This window comes from Echeneis naucrates, chromosome 8, assembly GCF_900963305.1.
Source record: "Echeneis naucrates chromosome 8, fEcheNa1.1, whole genome shotgun sequence".
Lineage (NCBI taxonomy): Eukaryota > Metazoa > Chordata > Actinopteri > Carangiformes > Echeneidae > Echeneis > Echeneis naucrates.
Genome location: NC_042518.1, coordinates 19,571,273 through 19,588,105, shown reverse-complemented (window position 1 = coordinate 19,588,105; position 16,833 = coordinate 19,571,273). Strand labels below are relative to the sequence as shown.

At 41.5% G+C, this 16,833-nt stretch overlaps 1 protein-coding gene across 2 annotated transcripts in view; it reads left to right on the top strand.

The window, feature by feature from the left end:
• The window catches only part of LOC115047973 (junction plakoglobin-like), a 115,299-nt gene extending 99,981 nt beyond the window's left edge, over positions 1-15,318 (top strand). The window contains exons 11-17 of one of the 2 annotated variants that reach the window (XM_029509246.1): positions 354-506; positions 960-1,079; positions 1,575-1,725; positions 4,044-4,165; positions 8,575-8,617; positions 11,769-11,908; positions 15,132-15,318. In XM_029509246.1, coding sequence (XP_029365106.1) covers positions 354-506; positions 960-1,079; positions 1,575-1,725; positions 4,044-4,165; positions 8,575-8,617; positions 11,769-11,905 — 726 coding nt within the window. In that variant the 3' untranslated portion in view covers positions 11,906-11,908; positions 15,132-15,318. The remainder of the gene's footprint in view (positions 1-353; positions 507-959; positions 1,080-1,574; positions 1,726-4,043; positions 4,166-8,574; positions 8,618-11,768; positions 11,909-15,131) is intronic. The other variant, XM_029509247.1, reaches the window with a different exon arrangement.
• The last annotated feature ends 1,515 nt before the right edge of the window (positions 15,319-16,833 follow it).

Sequence of the window (16,833 nt, the reverse complement as noted above, 5' to 3'; positions counted from 1 at the left end):
CTATCTCTATACCTCTGAAATGCTCTGCAGGGTTACAAACTATGGATGTACAGTTTGAAAAGTCAGCTTGGTTGTGGAGCAGTGAGACAGCTCTGAAATTTGAACGTGCTGTCACAGTCACAGCTGCAAGTCGCCCAGCTGTGACTAAGCTCTCCATCAGATCTTCTTTCTCTCATCCCTGTGGATTACTTTGATATGAAGCATCACACACTAGTTTTGGCAAACGTAAATGTAGTCTGCTGGTGTTCAGAGAAGTATGCTGCACTGCTGTTTGGAGTTGTCTCAGGGGCTTACCCACATATAACCTGGAATGTCCTGTTGAGAATGCTCTTTGATTGTTGTCCTCTCCTTAGGCCACTGTTGGGCTGATCCGAAACCTGGCACTGTGTCCGGCTAATCAAGCACCACTGAGGGAGGCAGGTGCTATACCGCGACTGGTCAACCTTCTGCTGAAGGCTCACCAGGACACACAGAGACACGCCTCCTCCACACAACAGACTTACCAGGTCTGAAGTACGCGTGCACACACATATACATACATATACACTTGATATACTCAGCATGTGTTGTTCAGAGACCTCCAGAGAAAATCCTGAGAGAGGACATGTAAAACTACACTGAGATGGTTTTTGGTACCTTTGGTAATTTCTTATGGATATCAACACTTGTAACTGTAAAATGATGGGACCTTTAAGTGATCTCTATGAGCTAAGCATGGCTTGTTCATGGAGAAATGCATGTGACATTACCTGTTTCATGTGAGCCAAGGAAATTAGAGATTTTGACAAGATTTGATGCAACCACTAAAAGAAATCAAATCCTGCAAGGTTGGATGGTGGGTCCAAGTGGGCTTGGCTTGGGGGTGGACTGAGGGCAGGACAACTTTACTATGTCATCACTGGGCAGGGAAATTAACTTTTGCGATATGTCTGCCTTTGGCATTCTGATTCTGTAATCAGGATGGAGTTCGTATGGAGGAAATAGTTGAAGGCTGCACGGGAGCTCTTCACATTTTGGCTAGAGACCCAATAAACAGAGGAGAGATTGCCAGCATGCAGACCGTTCCACTGTTTGTACAGGTACATTCACATCCATGCTACACTAGGTAACACACTACAGAGCAGAATCTTGGCCAAAGACTGAAGGCCTTGTGATGTTTATGGTCATTAATGGGATTTGCATTAAAATTATGGTGATTGAGTTTACAAAGATACACAAAAGGCGGGCACGGGAGATCAGGAAGGCATGAGGTGCAACCATTTTGAACACTTGGGAAACCAACAATGCTGTTTTGAAGTAAAATTAGGTTTTCCAATTCAAGCTAGATTTCACAACGTAATTAAAGTCCCCAGTTAAGATAATCTATATAACATGGACACATATGCATACACAGAGACAAACAATTAAAACAAAACATTGAAACATAGATTATCAACTTGAAAACTCAAAATCCACATGTATGGTTTGTACAAAAACCAAAACTGTGTGACCAGAAGATAAATCAGTCCAAAAGTTACATCTTCTGTTTGAAATGTGTACAGTGAGAACACTGAGAATTTTGTGTGTGTGTCCAGCTGCTGTACTCATATGTTGAAAATGTGAAGAGAGTGTCCGCGGGGGTCCTGTGTGAGTTGGCCCTGGACAAACAGTCCGCAGAGCTGATCGATGCCGAGGGAGCCTCAGCGCCACTTATGGAGCTACTACACTCCAGCAACGAGGGGATTGGTATGTAACACGTGGGCTCACAGCCAGACACACCAAGCTCAAATGATGCATAGAAGTTTTGCAGAAATGTGAATTAATACAAAGGATGAGCTGGTACTCTGACTTTGTTAATTTCTGTGTATCAACAATAGAGATAGAAATACAGTGAGAGAAAGAGAAATGGCCACAGCTTGGCCTAAAAACACAAAAAATATATGCAAAGAAATATATGTCAAAATGTAATTTCACATACAGTGCAGGCCAAAAGTTTGGACACACCTTCTCATTCAAATTAATAGGAAAGTCCAAACTTTTGGCCTGTACTGTAGCTATCTCTATATACATATATGCCTATTAATATATAGAGTACAGAATTTATATATTGGTTGGGTGGGCCAATAAATGCATTGTACACATTATCATCACTCTTAACTAGCAAGCGCATCAGATCAGAGCTACCATGTTACAGCAGCAACAGTTTCCTCCGACAAAAAAAATACTTAGCTCTCCTCTTTGGAAACCAATAATAGAGGGCTTGGCTTTGTTAGCTCATGTATACCAATTATCCTTCAATAAAACTTCAAGTTTAAACTATTTAAAATTACCCTGCCTACACAAGCATATGGAGCTGAGTGGTGAATCATGGCTGCCATCTACTGGACTCGCAACAAACTTCAAGACAAGTGGAAATATACAGTCAGATGCCATGATAAGCACAAAGAAATCCAACACTTTCTAAATCATATCATGTTGTTTGCAATGCATAAAGTTAAAGACCTACACATCAGGGTCAATGTTTAATCCATAAATGAGCTTTTAAGGATCATAAGTGAGTCAATTTTTTAGGGGAGAGCCAAAAGTTTCAATAGTCTCCAAAGACTCCAAAAAAAAGTCCATCTGACCTCTACAGAGGCCTTACTTCAGCTCTATCAGCTGCAACAGTGGGATGGCTCATCTGCCCCCTCATAGAGCTAAAACCGGTAAGACATTTCAAATTTCACAGCCTCTGTCCAGCTTCTGCATACAAATTTTTTTTTTTTTTCATACTTGATGAAAATATCAACATTGCTTTTATTAACCTATATGTACTAGTGATGGTGGAGGTTGGCATAGAGTTAATGTCAGGGCAGCAGTTAATTCAACATTCGTTTAGAAGAACAATAATTTCCTCTTGAACTCTGCTGTGGCTTTTATGCTTTTATGCTTCGGGGGAAAATATTAACCATGCAAAGAGCTCCAATGACCAGCTGTTCCCTAGTTTTTGTGATTTTCAAAAACACAAACAGCTTCAACTGCTAAAGTTTTTATATGACTTTTTCTGCAATGTCAGTGTAATGATTATGGCTAGGATGCAGTTGAGTTGGAGTTAAGGACCAAACTCTCCTGAACAGACTCCCAAAAGTCTCCAAACTTTGCTATGAGTATCAACCTCACTTTCCACCTTCCCATATGAAAATTCTGAGAAAAATATTTTTGATAGGTTGTTTGCTTTTTCAAAGTAAGGGATGAAAATTTATTTGGAATGCTTAAGGCAAAAGCAGAGGAGAGTGAAAAAACCTGCTTAGTATCTTCACTGAAATGGGCTCTGGCCTTGATGGTGTGGAGCAGCCATGTATGAGCCTAGATTTTCACCCTCATACACTGATAAGGAACTATTGATCAATGTTAGCCAGTCGGTCATAATGCTATGGCTGATAATTGTAGATGTGGTATTTGAGTTTACAACAGAATTGCATTGACTTTTGTCTTCAGTGTCATCACACTGCATCACCTGCCACCACTATAGGTTATTTGGCTGATTAGATCATAGTTTTCCTCAGACCATCCATCCATAGATACCTTTCCTTGCTTCCTGGCTGCCTTTACATTGGTACTTGTACTGTACGAAATAAAACACAATTCATTTCAATGCCAAGTGTAAATAGGATATAAGTATATAAAAACATAATGTAATATGGGCTCACAATAAAAAGAAATTGATAACTCTTAATGATGATGTATCTCTATTAGCTCCCAGGCTTTTTATCTGGAACTCGATGGTTTAATGACACTCCTGTTTCACGTAAAGTGTAAAAAAAATAAACCACATGGCAAGGGATCATACCATACAGGATTGAATTTCAGTTCAGTGAAGTTTAGTGATTGTTTCAGTCTTCTGATTCTCAATGAAAATTTTAAAAATAGGAGTTTTGCATAAACACCCACAAAGACACATAAAAGGAAACATTAGTGTTCCTATGAAGCAAATAGGTCAAAAGGGGACGGGGTATGTTTAGGTTTTGTTAGGTTAAGGTTTTGTGCTGTTTATAAATGAATGTCATGTTGCTATCTGCCTACAGCCACCTATGCTGCAGCAGTGCTATTCAGAATTTCAGAGGACAAGAGTTCAGACTACAGGAAGAGGGTGTCAGTGGAGCTAACGCACTCACTATTTAAACATGATCCTGCTGGATGGGAAATGGTGAGAACTCTGTGCATGTACATGGCTTCAGTTGATCGCCTGACCTGCAACCTGTCATATGCTGAATAAGATAAGAGCTATAGAGTCAGAAGAACACTCAACAACCTCCAGCCCTCATCAGCACATCAATTAATGAACTTACAAACATGTCTTATAGGTTGTTGAATAAGTGACCCAAAAACCTAAGCAGATGCAAAGTACCCCCACATATCGCTTTGTTTCATTCGCATGCTAGTATGGTCCTCATCCTCAAGCATCACTAACATCATATCTATCAGTGGCTTACATGCTAAAGAACAAGTTTGTTTACTTTGCTTGCTGTTCTGCTGTTAAGCCGCTGTCAATCACACAGTGTCACATGACACTTCTGACGATGAACTACAGGTGTGTGGGAGTTTTGATCATTTTTATTTATTACATTTTTTTTACATGTCCTTCATTAAAGTGCATATTGCAGGTTATTTTTTTAGATGTATATATAATCTTGTCTAAAATATACCCATTGAAAAGTTAATGGAAGTTTGAACATTTTTTTAAGACGTAAAAGCTCAAATTTTGTCCAAACAGTGACAGTTTGAGCTAAGCCTCTAAAAACACTGTAAGTAAAAGGAAAGACAAAACTATCCATTTCAACTAACAATGTGAACAATGCAGCCTGTCCACAGGGATCAACATCTGCATGTCTGGCCAACTGTTCAGACACACTGCTTTCATTGGCTCCAAGATCATCTAAAACATTTTCATGTCCCTGTATCTTTGTCTGGCACCCTATAGGTTACACGGAAAGTAAGCAGTAGATGGACTACTCCTTAATGTGTTCAGCATATTCATTAATTCATCTTCTACGGCTTATCCGTTTCAGGGTCACAGGGGATGCTGGGCCCAATACAAGCTTAGATTGGGGCAAGGGTGGGGTGCACCCTGGACAGGTCACTTGTCCATCACAGGGCAATCACATAGAGACAGAGACAAACAACCACTCACACTCAGATCTACAGGCAAGTTAGAGTCAAAGATTAACCTAAACATGATGTCTTTCGATGGTGCGAGGAAACCTATGCAAGCAAAGGGAGAACATGCAAACTGTGCACAGAAAGGCCCCGACCAAAACCCACGACCTTCTTGTTGTGAGGCAACAAGGCAAACCACTGTGTTCATGATATTGTAAATTAGTACCTAGTTGTGATTATGCATTACTAAAATAAAAGAGGTTGCACTACAATTCATTTCCTAATTTCTGCGCTTTCTGAAAGCCGTGCCCATGGGCTTGGATGCCTTTTCATGATCTGTCAGTAAGAACCATTCCATGAAATATGCACCAATAACTTGTCTTGTCCCATCCCCCTCTTCCACAGTAATGAGCTGCGATTCCTGGACAAATCTTTCAAAACTCAAGAGTCATCTTAATGACTCATGAGTCCTGTGTCCTCATCTGTTAACTCATTCACTGACTTATCCCTTCTACCATTAGCTAACTGTAAAGAAGAGACCAGACAACATGTGACTGCGGAGACTGAGGGTGATAGCAATCACTGTATCAAACACAATATTATTCAGTGACGTTCATTCTCCTGCCTCATGGTAGGGGATAATTGTGATCCCAGTGATTATTCTTGTGACTCCTCGGTCAGTTGAGTCAGTACCTCACCAGCCATGAACCTCACCGCACGTCACAGATATTATCCCTTTGGGCAAAGCAACAGCTCTGGTTTGTTGTTTCATTCCCTTTCCCTCTGTGCTATGAGCTGTCACTCACCCACTGACAGAAGTCCAGTCCCACACACAGTACATACTGTACTGTGTGTCTCTCGTGGTAACCCGTTCAGAGTCAAATTTGCAATTTATGGCTCCTCTCACAGGAACACTAAACCAGTCACTCTTCGTGGTTAGTGGGCAATATACAGATAGGCTGGGGAGGCTTGGGGCTTGGCCCAAGCAAACCGGTGTGGAGTAGAGCAGGTCCCAAATAAAGAGGAAGCTAGTTGTAGAGCAGGTTCGTAGACAGGAGGAAATATTAAGGTTGAACTGGGAAGGTGTAGAGAAGAAAACGCTTAGTTGGAAAGAGCTGTGGAGTATGGGGGAAAGTAGCATTAGATTTTTGATAGGGGCAACATATGATGTATTGCCAACTCCCCAGAACCTAAAACTCTGAGTAAATGGAGACCTGTTATGTTTGTTGTGTTCAGGTGCTGACTCTATAGCACATCTTGTCCGGTTGTAAGGTTAGTCTCTCACAAGGCCGATATACGTGGCGACATAACCAGGTTTTAAAAAGCTTAGCTGCAGGCATTGAAGATATACAGAGGCAGGGAAATTTAGGTGGGTCTAAGACAAAGAGAGTTGCAATTCAGTTTGTTCAAGAAGGAGGGAACGTTAATAAGATAATAAGGAAGCAAGGCAGCTTAGAGGATGCTAGTGACTGGGAGATTTAGGAAGAAAGCTTGTTGTTCCGCAGGAAATAGCCTGCACAAAGCTAAGGCCTGATATAATTGTGTGGTCTAGGAGTAGAAAGAGATTATATTTCATAGAGCTGACTGTGCCATGGGAGGATTCAGTTGAAGAAGCATATGAAAGGACAAAAGCTCAGGTATGCAGATCTAGGTAAGCTGAGCAGCGAGGATGGAAGGTTACGATTTGCCCAGTGTAAAGTAGGATGTAGAGGGTTTGTAGCAAGATCTGCTGTTGCTTTGTTGAAGGGGTTAGGAGGAAGGGGACAGAGTGTGAGGAAAATAGTGAAGGAAATGTCAGATGAGGCAGTAAGATTTAGTCAGTGGATTTGGATTAGAAGAAGTAATAGTAGCTGGGGCCCAGCAGGGGGAGCTCTTAAAATAGACAGACTCTAGGGAGAAGCAGAGGAAGAAATCCAGGAAGAGGAAGTGTATTTAAGTGGAGGGTGTGGCCTGTTTGAGCCTCTCTGACACCATAGTTAGTCCAGGTGAGTTGGCCTGTGTTGGTGTGTTGGGTTTGTTTGAGTATAGGACTATTCAGGTGAGTTTAGTTGCTGAATCTGCTAGTGTAGCTTGTATTGCCTCCACCTCCTGTACCTTCTATACTTTCATGCCCCCTACTCGAACCAGGGTCTGTATCCCATCCCTACTTTTATCTCCACCTTCTATTTCTACCCCCTACCCAAACCAGCGTCTGTATCCCATCCCTACTTTTATCTCCACCTCTTCTATTTCTCCCCCCTATCCGAACCAGGGTCTGTATCCCCATGCCACTTTCACTGGTGCAGTTGGTGAGAGGTCAGAGTAGTTGACAGTAGTGCTGTTTGAGATAGTTGTCTTTGTGTGAGGAACAGTGGTGGCTGGCATTAGGGGGTGACTCTGGGACGCCAGTGTTCATTGTCTAGCCTCCTGGAGGTGTTGTGGGACTAACTAGACAAAACACAGAAGAAAGGAGGTTCCCACCTGATGACCCCAAAGACATGATAGCTATCACCGCTCACTGGCCTAGTTGGATATTATCTGTAGGGCATATAGAGCAGGGTGAAAGTTTGTTGTTAGGAAGGTAATCACTGAGTCTGGTCCTTTTTTTTTTGTTGCACAAGTTTCTGTTTTCTCTAAATTCAGCAGCAGCGCATTCACGATGAATCACTCAGGTTAATGATTGCAGTCTTCATACTGCATCCCAAACACTCGTCCAAAGTCTCCATTAACTTGGATCCTATTACTCCTCTAGATGGCTGCTACTAATTAGACAAGGTGAGTCGGCAGACTTGCTGGAAACACAAGTCTTAGATGATTTTGTTCAATGACTTCACGTAAGTCAGTGAATCTGAGTTATAAGAAATAAAACATGGCTGAACAAGTTGTGGGGGCAGCATGGAGTAGTGGATAGTGCTGTTGCCCCACATTAAGAAGGTTGCAGGTTTGGTTTCCGGCCTAGGGTCAGTTTGCATGTTCTCCCTGCGCCTGTGTATGTTTCCTCGGGATAATCCAGTTTCCTCCCACCATCCAAAGACATGAATGTTTGTGCTAATTGGTGACTTTGCATCAGCCAAAGAAACAGAAAAGAAAAAAAGGGAAGCCACCAGAACAGCCACCAAAGGCTCATATGAGGTGCTGGTTTCTTTTCTCCAAATGAAAACAAAAGATCATCTATACCTCTTATCCATGTATTATTATATGGGCTGGGACAAAATTCCAGCAGACATTGGGGCGAGTAGGGAACAGCCTGGACGAGTCACCACCACTATCACGGTGCAAAACATGCAAGCATGAAAGTAATTTGGAGTTATTGACCTTAACGTCCATGTCCTGGACCATAGAGGTATAATTGACTGTTTGTGTGTAAATATAGAATCTATAGATATATAGCACCCCAAACTCCAAAGAATCTACCATCCTGCTGTTGACCTCACAGAGTCATTGATATTTTGTGTTTGTTACTGTTCTTGGTTTTCTCAGGCGCACACTACAGTTCCCCTTGAGCAGACGTATCTGGCTGATGGTGAGTACTGTGTCTTGCAACAAAATGCACAGATTTGAGTGTATCTGTCTGTAAGTTGTCATGGTCATGCATTATAAGAGAGCAGATGTCGGGGTGGTGATCTCTGAAATTTCTTCAATAATTTCTTCAATAATGAAATTATTCATGGTTTCATGTATTACGTTTATTAACTCAGAAGTGCTGTGCGATTCCTGTATGCACATCACTAATAATTTGGTTGTGTTGTTGCTCTCAGCTGAAAAAAAGAGGAAATAAAAGTTTTGTCATGATTGAAATTTTGAAAATCTTGTGTGTGTAATATGTAAAGCTGGTGATGGCTATTCACTGTTGGGCAAAGGAACCTTCTTGTGATTAAATAGTGTTAAACACCACCATGCTGCCATGATAAGTCATTCATATCACTGAAGTGTATAATTGTTTAGTATTTCCGATTTTTGTAATATTGTTTAGGTTAGGCTATGATCTGACAAACAAATTTTCAAGGAGAGAGCATGAAGGCGTGAGAAACGGGGAGAGAGAGTATAGACACACAAAGCTGTCAGCAGTTGTAATGGTGGTCCACTGAATTCATAGCGCAGTGGTCAGCTCCAAATGAACTAATTTGATCAATGTGTGTTTCTTAATAGCACCTCCATTTTTATATATATATATACACACTAAATGTACTTCACACATTTTGAGCTTCAGCGGCCACAGAAGACGACACTTAGATAACTGAGGACCGTCCCAATGTGTCTGTTTGCTGTAGCAGCAGGTAGAGTGGACACCAGCACAGATTGTGAATGATGAAAATCTGACAGTCCAAACATAGTTAGGAACTTCATTAGGAGATGAGGAAAGAGGCAAACTAACAGTGAAATGACCCAAAGGTGCATATACAGACTGAGATGACACATAACTGGTTTCAGGTGTGTGAGCAGTGTAGGATTCTTGGTGAGATCAAATAAAAATGGGGCCGCAATGAGAATAAAAAGGAACATTGTAATATCATTTTACAATTTTGTACAGTGCCACCATAGAGTTAGGGTTACCACCATAGAACATACACAGAGGAGACAAAGACAAGTGAAATGCCCCTGGATAATGTAAGCTTACCCTACAGCCAGGGAAAAAACTCGAACACACAGTAAATTGAACAATCGTGTTACTTTATTGCTTTGACTTTGTCACTCGGACATTCAGATTTCTCAGGCCATCATGTTCTCAAAGCTTTACAGTGTTTTAAATCACTAGAATAATAAAGGGGAAAAAAAACTGAAATTGACAAACTGTAATTATTGCTGGGGCGTGAGATGATTTACCCCTATTGCACTCTGTTACGAGGTGGTTTGAAGACAGGAGGCATTGAAACTCCATTTAAACCTTTAATCCTGCCCAAATACCTTCTTTCCCCATGTTACTGTAAATCTTCCTCAGTGGTAGTCAGACTGGGTTTTGGAGTCACATTTTGTTTTATTTCATTCACACACAAATGTAAGAAGGAAAATGTATGGTTTTAGCAGGAGCTTTGTCTATACCTCTGACACCATTGATCAAAATATTTTATTATTAGAGACTGGAACATGAAATTGGCATTAAAGGAACAGCACGAAGATGGTTCAAATCCTATTTATCAGATAGACATCAGTTTGTGCATGTTAACAGCTCCTCCTCGTGCACTGTCGCCAGTTATGGAGTCTGACAGGGTTCAGTACTTTGACCAATCCTCTTCACTCTTTATCTGCTGTGGACTCTGTGTCAGATAGTCAAACTGCAGACATGTCTTGAAGACATAAAAGTCTGGATGACCCATAATTTTCTACTCATAATTTTCTCACACCTCAGAGAAACCCTGTCTAACTATCTAATCAGTCTGAATGGCATTAGTTTGGCTTCCAGTTCCAATGTAAGAAACCTTGGAGTAACCTTTGACCAGGACATGTCCTTTGTCCCTTGCATAAAACAAGTCAGTAGGGCAGCTTTCTTCCACCTAAGAAACAGTAGGAAAATCAGAAACATCCTCAAGAGGATGTAGAAAAATTAGTTCATGCATTCGTAACTTCTAGGCTGGACTACTGTAACTCATTACTATCTGGATGTCCATACAAATCTCTGAAACGAATCTCTGAAAGGCCTTCAATTGGTACAGAATGCTGCTGCACGAATATTAACAGGAACTCGAAAAAGAGATCACATCTCTCCTGTGTTAGCTGCTCTTCATTGGCTGCCAGTAAAAAAAAATATAGAGTAGAATTTAAAATCCTTCTGTTCACATATAAAGCTCTTAATGGCCAAGCTCCGTCATATCTCAGAGAGCTCATAGTTCCTTACTGTCCTAGCAGGCCACGCCGCTCTCTAGATGGAGGTTTACTTGTGGTTCCTAGAGTCTCCAAGAGTAAATCGGTAAGAAGATCTTTCAGTTATCAGGCTGCTCTATGGAACCAACTTCCAGTATCGGTCCCGGGGGCAGACTCTTTAGTAATTTTCAAGACCAGGCTTAAAACTTTTCTGTATGACAGACTTTAAAAAGTTAAAGTCCATCTACTCTTTAGCTATGCTGCTATAGGCCTAGACTACTGGAAGAATGACTGAGCACTTCTCTCTAGCTCTCCCCTCTCTCTCTCTCTCCCTCCCTCCTCCTTGCATGAGCTGACATACCAATAACCATGTTTTCCAAAAGTCTGTCTCTCCCAGATCCTCTCCTCTCTCTCCCTGTCATCATCCTGTAGGTGATGAATTGTAGCCATCCCATGTTCCTGCCACGCTTGCTGCTGCTATATCTTCATGAATTACATACAGCATAATTTCTATGAACTTCAAACAGCATCATGTTCATTCACTCCCTACTCTACCCAACTTTGCTCCCCTGTGCCTCTCTCTCTCTCTCTCTCTCTCTCTCTCTCTCTCTCTCTCTCTCTCTCTCTCTCTCTCTCTCTCAACCCAACCAGTCAAGCCCCCCCCCCCCCCGAGCCTGGTTGGTGCCCGAGGTTTCTGCCCCTTAAAGGACGTTCTTTCCTTGCCACTGTCAGCAAGTCCTTGCTCATCGGGGGATCTTGAACAAGTCTAGACCAAACTCTTTATAAAATGATTTAAAGTGCCTTTGTTATGATTTGGTGCTATACAAATAAATCTGGTTTGATACATCTATATTTGTCTGGTCTTTGTGTCTCAGAGTTAGATGCGTCTTACCCTCGATATGGCTACACTGAATTGCCCCTGGACTCCCTGCCGATAGATCGTGACCTCCATGAGCCATATATCCCTGATATGACGTACAACCCTAGCCAGGCTTACCCTGAGCCGCTGTAACAGGTAAACACACCCACAACGCTCAAAACCTGTTTTAGTGTCATTAAACACACATTACATTGAAAGTTTCATTCTGTTTAATGACAATTTAGCCGTGGGCTAGCAATTCATGTTAGCAGTGGCAAGGTTTAGCAGCCTTGTCACAACCAGCACAAGCTACAAATCAGACGAGGAAAATACCCCAAGGGTCAGCAAGAGCAGGGGTGGAAGATGATTCACAGGCAGATTACATGGTCACAGACACTGGAACGGATAAGACTACGAGTTGGATATGTGACTCAGTGAAGGATAGGGGCATGGACCTGTTCTCTAGGACTAAAAGTGGGCAGAATGGTTTGAAGGGCAAAGTGAGCATGGCTGGAGGAATGAAAATGGTAGATTAGAGGAAATGAAGCTCCAGGCTTGTCCTTGTGGTTGGCAGAAAGTAACATCAGTTAGAGGCCTTAGAGTGCATCAGGGAAGAAAGGTGTGTGGTAAAGGAAGGGCAGTGTGGTCGCATCGATCAGGACTTTTTAAGAAGTCAATTGAGTAAGTTGGATGAAATCCAGTGACACGTAGAAAACCACAGTTCGAAAGATATCAACAAACACAGAGGTGGAGGAGGAGGTTATAAGAAGGAATGCAGCTGATACTGAGGTGAATAGGCCAGTCAGAGAGAGAAATATGGAGCAGAAAGCTAGAGTTAAATGGTCTAGGGTAAATAGTAGCAAAGAATGGGAGACAGTCAACAGGGACTTGTCAATAACTCTGAGCAGACTAGGAGGAAACACAAGCGATAGGTTAGCGAAGATGGGAGACATAATTTACTCCTATGGTGTAAAAAAATTTGGCGTCCAAGATAGAAAGAGGGTTGAAAGAGAACATGTAGCTAAGTCTAGATGGCAAAGAGAAATGGAGAAATTAGTTAAAGAAAGAAGACAATTAAGAAAGCGATGGAAAAGAGCTACAGAGGAAGAGAGGGAGGGAATTAATGTGTTGCAAGAGGGGTTGAGAAGTAGGCTAGCAGTGCTCAGAAGGGCTCAATATCTTAGGAAAAAGGGGGAAAAGAACGACTATGTAAGGACAGCATTTTACAGTGACCCATTCAAGTTTGTTAAAGGATTGTTTAACGAGGAAAAGACAGGGCAAGCAACAAAGACAGAAGTAGAAGAGTAACTGAGAAATACATAATTCAGATTCTGAGCAGGAGTAGGTCTTCCACCTGACATGCCACCATTAGGGGAGATAGATCAGGAAATGGATGTTAGACCACCTAGGAGGAAGGAGGTTGAGGAGGTAGTAAGTCGTGTGAAGGCTTCTTCGACCCCAGGGCCAAATGGAGTCCCTTACCGGGTCTACAACTAACGCTCCTGATATCCTAAAGTTTTTGTGGAGGCAATTAAGAATAGTTTGGAAGAAACAGTATGTTCCCAGAGCATGGCGTAGGGCAGGAGGTGTTCTTATTCCAAAGGAGAAGGAGTCTTCAAACCTGAGTCAGTTCCGTATGATCTCTCTCCTGAATGTAGAGGGGGAGATTTTCTTTAGTGTAGTTGCACGGAGACTAGCTTGTTATTTAGAAAGGAATAGCTTAATAGATACTTCAGTATAGAAGGCAGGAATACCAGGTTTCACAGGGTGTTGAGAGCACACTCGTATGATTTGGTACCAGATTCAGGCAGCCAAGCGTGAAAAAAGAGACTTGCATGTGATATTCTAGGACTTAGCATATGCATTTGGGTCAGTGCCACATAGCCTAATTTGGGAGGTATTTCACTATTTTAGAGTGCCTAGAGTGGTTGGTAATTTAGTAAGAGCATATTTCCAGGATATCAGACTATGTTTAAGTACAGCAGGTTGACATAGGCTAGAAATGGGTATTATGGCAGGGTGTAAAATTTCTCTATTAGCATTCACAATAATAAGAAAATAAGGAGGCAAGGCAGCTTAGAGGATGCTAGTGGCTGGGAGATGCAGGTTGATTTAGGAGGAAATCTTGTTGGCCTGATATAATTGTGTGGTCTAGGAGTAGAATGAGAGTATATTTCATAGAGCCGACTGTGCCATGGGAGGATTCAATTGAAGAAGCATATGGAAGGAAAAAGCTCAGGTATGCAGATCCAGGTAAGGATGCTGAGCAAGGAGGGTGAAAGGTTACGATTTGTCCAGGATGTAGAGGGTTTGTAGCCAGATCTGTGTTTGTTGATGGATTTAGGAGGAAGGGGACAGAGTGTGAGGTAAATAGTGAAGGAAATATCGGCTGAGGCAGTAAGATCTAGTCAGTGGATTTGAATTAGAAGAAGTAATTGTAGCTGGGGGCTCAGCAGGGGGAGCTCTTAAGATAGACAGACTCTAGGGAGAAGCGGAGGAAGAAATCCAGGAAGAGGAAGTGTATTTAAGTGGAGGGTGTGGCCTGTTTGAGCCTTTGAGACCATGTAGTTAGTCCAAGTGAGTTGGCCTGTATTGGATGGATTATAGGACTGCTCAGGTTTGGTTGCTGAAAGTGCTAGTGTAACTTTCATGCCCCCTACCCAAACCAGGGTGTGTATCCCCACGCCGCTTTCACTGGTGCAGCTGGTCATTTTTTGTTGCACAAGTTTCTTGTGTTTACTCTAAATTGGTGTCAGATGAAGCGCTTAATGGGCATTAAGCAGGGGATGGATTAGGGACCCACCACTCCTCCTCAGCTCCAACTTCTCCTCAAAATATGGTTAAAAAAAATAGCAATGGACAAACAACAAAATAAAGGTTTCAAAACCAATGAGTGAAGCCACAGAGGGTTGACACTTTATAATGCAAATGTTGACACTGGACTGACAATCAAAATATTTCTCAAGTGCTATATAATCTTACGTAATGTTCTGTAAATGGCTGATGAATCACTTTGTTTCAAAGGAAATTTCAGTGATGTGGTGATTTAATGTTGCATTGAGAAAATAACAGACCAATTAAAATAACCACTCATCTCGAGGTGCATAGTCAAAGGCATACAGAGAATGTTATAAGAGGCTGGGTTACTTTTGCACAAATCCTGCTACTATAGCACAGAGTAGTAATAAACAGACATGAAAAAAATTGGATTTTTATCCCTGTTAAATTCAGCTGATGTTTATTTTTCTGTGTAAAACTTTAGCCTTGTAATCTAATTCATCCAGAATGACACCATATTTTGAGGCTACTTCTGAATGATTCCTCGGTAGAGTTCTATACATTGTCTAAACTTTTTGAATGTTTTTTGTTGTTGCTACAGGACTATGAATCAGAATGAGAATGAACAAATCACAGGAGCAATGACTGAAGGGATGGTTGCAGAAAAAGGAGTGGAGGCTCAATCAGCCCCTGCAAGTGGAAAAAAAGGTCTCATATGGCAATCATGCTCTATTAAGAGGTTAATAAAAAATGTTGGTGTAAATGCAGAAAAAAACAACTAAAAAGTTTACTTTATTATAATGTTTTACTGTGGGGTGAGAGTCGAGGTGTTTGAAGTTTTGAGGTGTTGTTACACGGGTAACGTTTTGGAGCAATCACATAGATCAACAATACCTTACAAAGAGATTGAGAGATTTGAGACAAGCAGGGACCCTTAATGATCTTGAGAGTTTTTACCAATCTCTAAGTGTTTCGAAGATTACAAAGCATCCATTGTACCATTAGTTTCAATGGATGTGCAATCATCAGCCATAATAATATAATCACCTGCCTAATATTGGGTAGGTCCCACTTTAGCTGCCAAATTGATAGTGAAGGCGTGGTGTCTTGACCACGAAGTGGTTCACTTTTGGTAGGTAAACATCGAACATGTGTGGTGTTAGAGAAGCTCTCAGAAAATAGATATGCTTTGAGTCAGCTAGTTTGATGGTCAAAGTTGCTTGTATCCACACACCCAAAGGTAGATCCCACTGTTACTAAATAATCAATGTTTTTCGGTTAACCTGTAAATGGTCTTAATGTTATGGCTCATTAATGTACAGGGATTACTTACACCTGTATTCGTAATTAGTAAGAGGTTTTGTTTAAATTAGTTAGTTAAACCCCCAGATAGATAAAATTCATTGTGGGCATTACAAAAACACATGCTATGAAAACTTGCTTGAAAAGCAAGAATTTAATTACCTTTTTCATCCTCATAGCCACCAGCCATGTTGCTGCGAAATGCTACCCGTGTATCCCAGCCTGAAGCTGCTGTCCTTTAGATGTCTCCTCTGTGTATTTGAACTGTGCAGATGTCCCAGGGTGTCCATGTGTGGTCATTGCATGGTAGTATATTGTGTACTCATTGAAATATTCTTTACTTTTACTTACTAGGAAAAAGTGGCAATGGGGTTTTACAGGGCATTTTGGATTTCATCAACCATTTGGAAAAAAAACATTGGTGCAGAACTGGGCCATTTATGATATCATTTACTCGCCTTGATCTCTTTAGCAGACGTGTGTTGGAATGTCTACAGCAAATGGACAAAGATTCTTTGTCATCTTTGGTCATACCCAGTAACCCCCACACCCTGCCAATGGGATGGACGACAGCTGCCAAGCCTCTGCTGGTGCCTCACTGCAGGCTAACTTTACAAAGGTGCATCATGTGTTGAGACATAATGACAGGATTTTTGCATTAGACCTGTGCTAGTAATAGGAGTTTGTTGATAATTGTGTTGCTGTCATTGGGAGGACGACTCACTGCTGCTTATAGCACATTTCAGAGATTTAGCCTCTGATAGGCTATTGGCATTTTAGTACAGTCCACATGGCCATGCTCCCTGCACCGGGTAGATACAATACTCCAGCTGTTACTGTAACCGCAAAGTGAAGAAAGCACAATTAAAATGACTCATGTGGCCATCTCCTACAGCTGCTGCTTCTGAACCTCAGTGAAAGAAATACAGTTGAGATTGTTATAAGTAAATCCCTTTTTTGTGTGCATTTACTCTCCCACAGTTAAATGAAACATTTCTTTT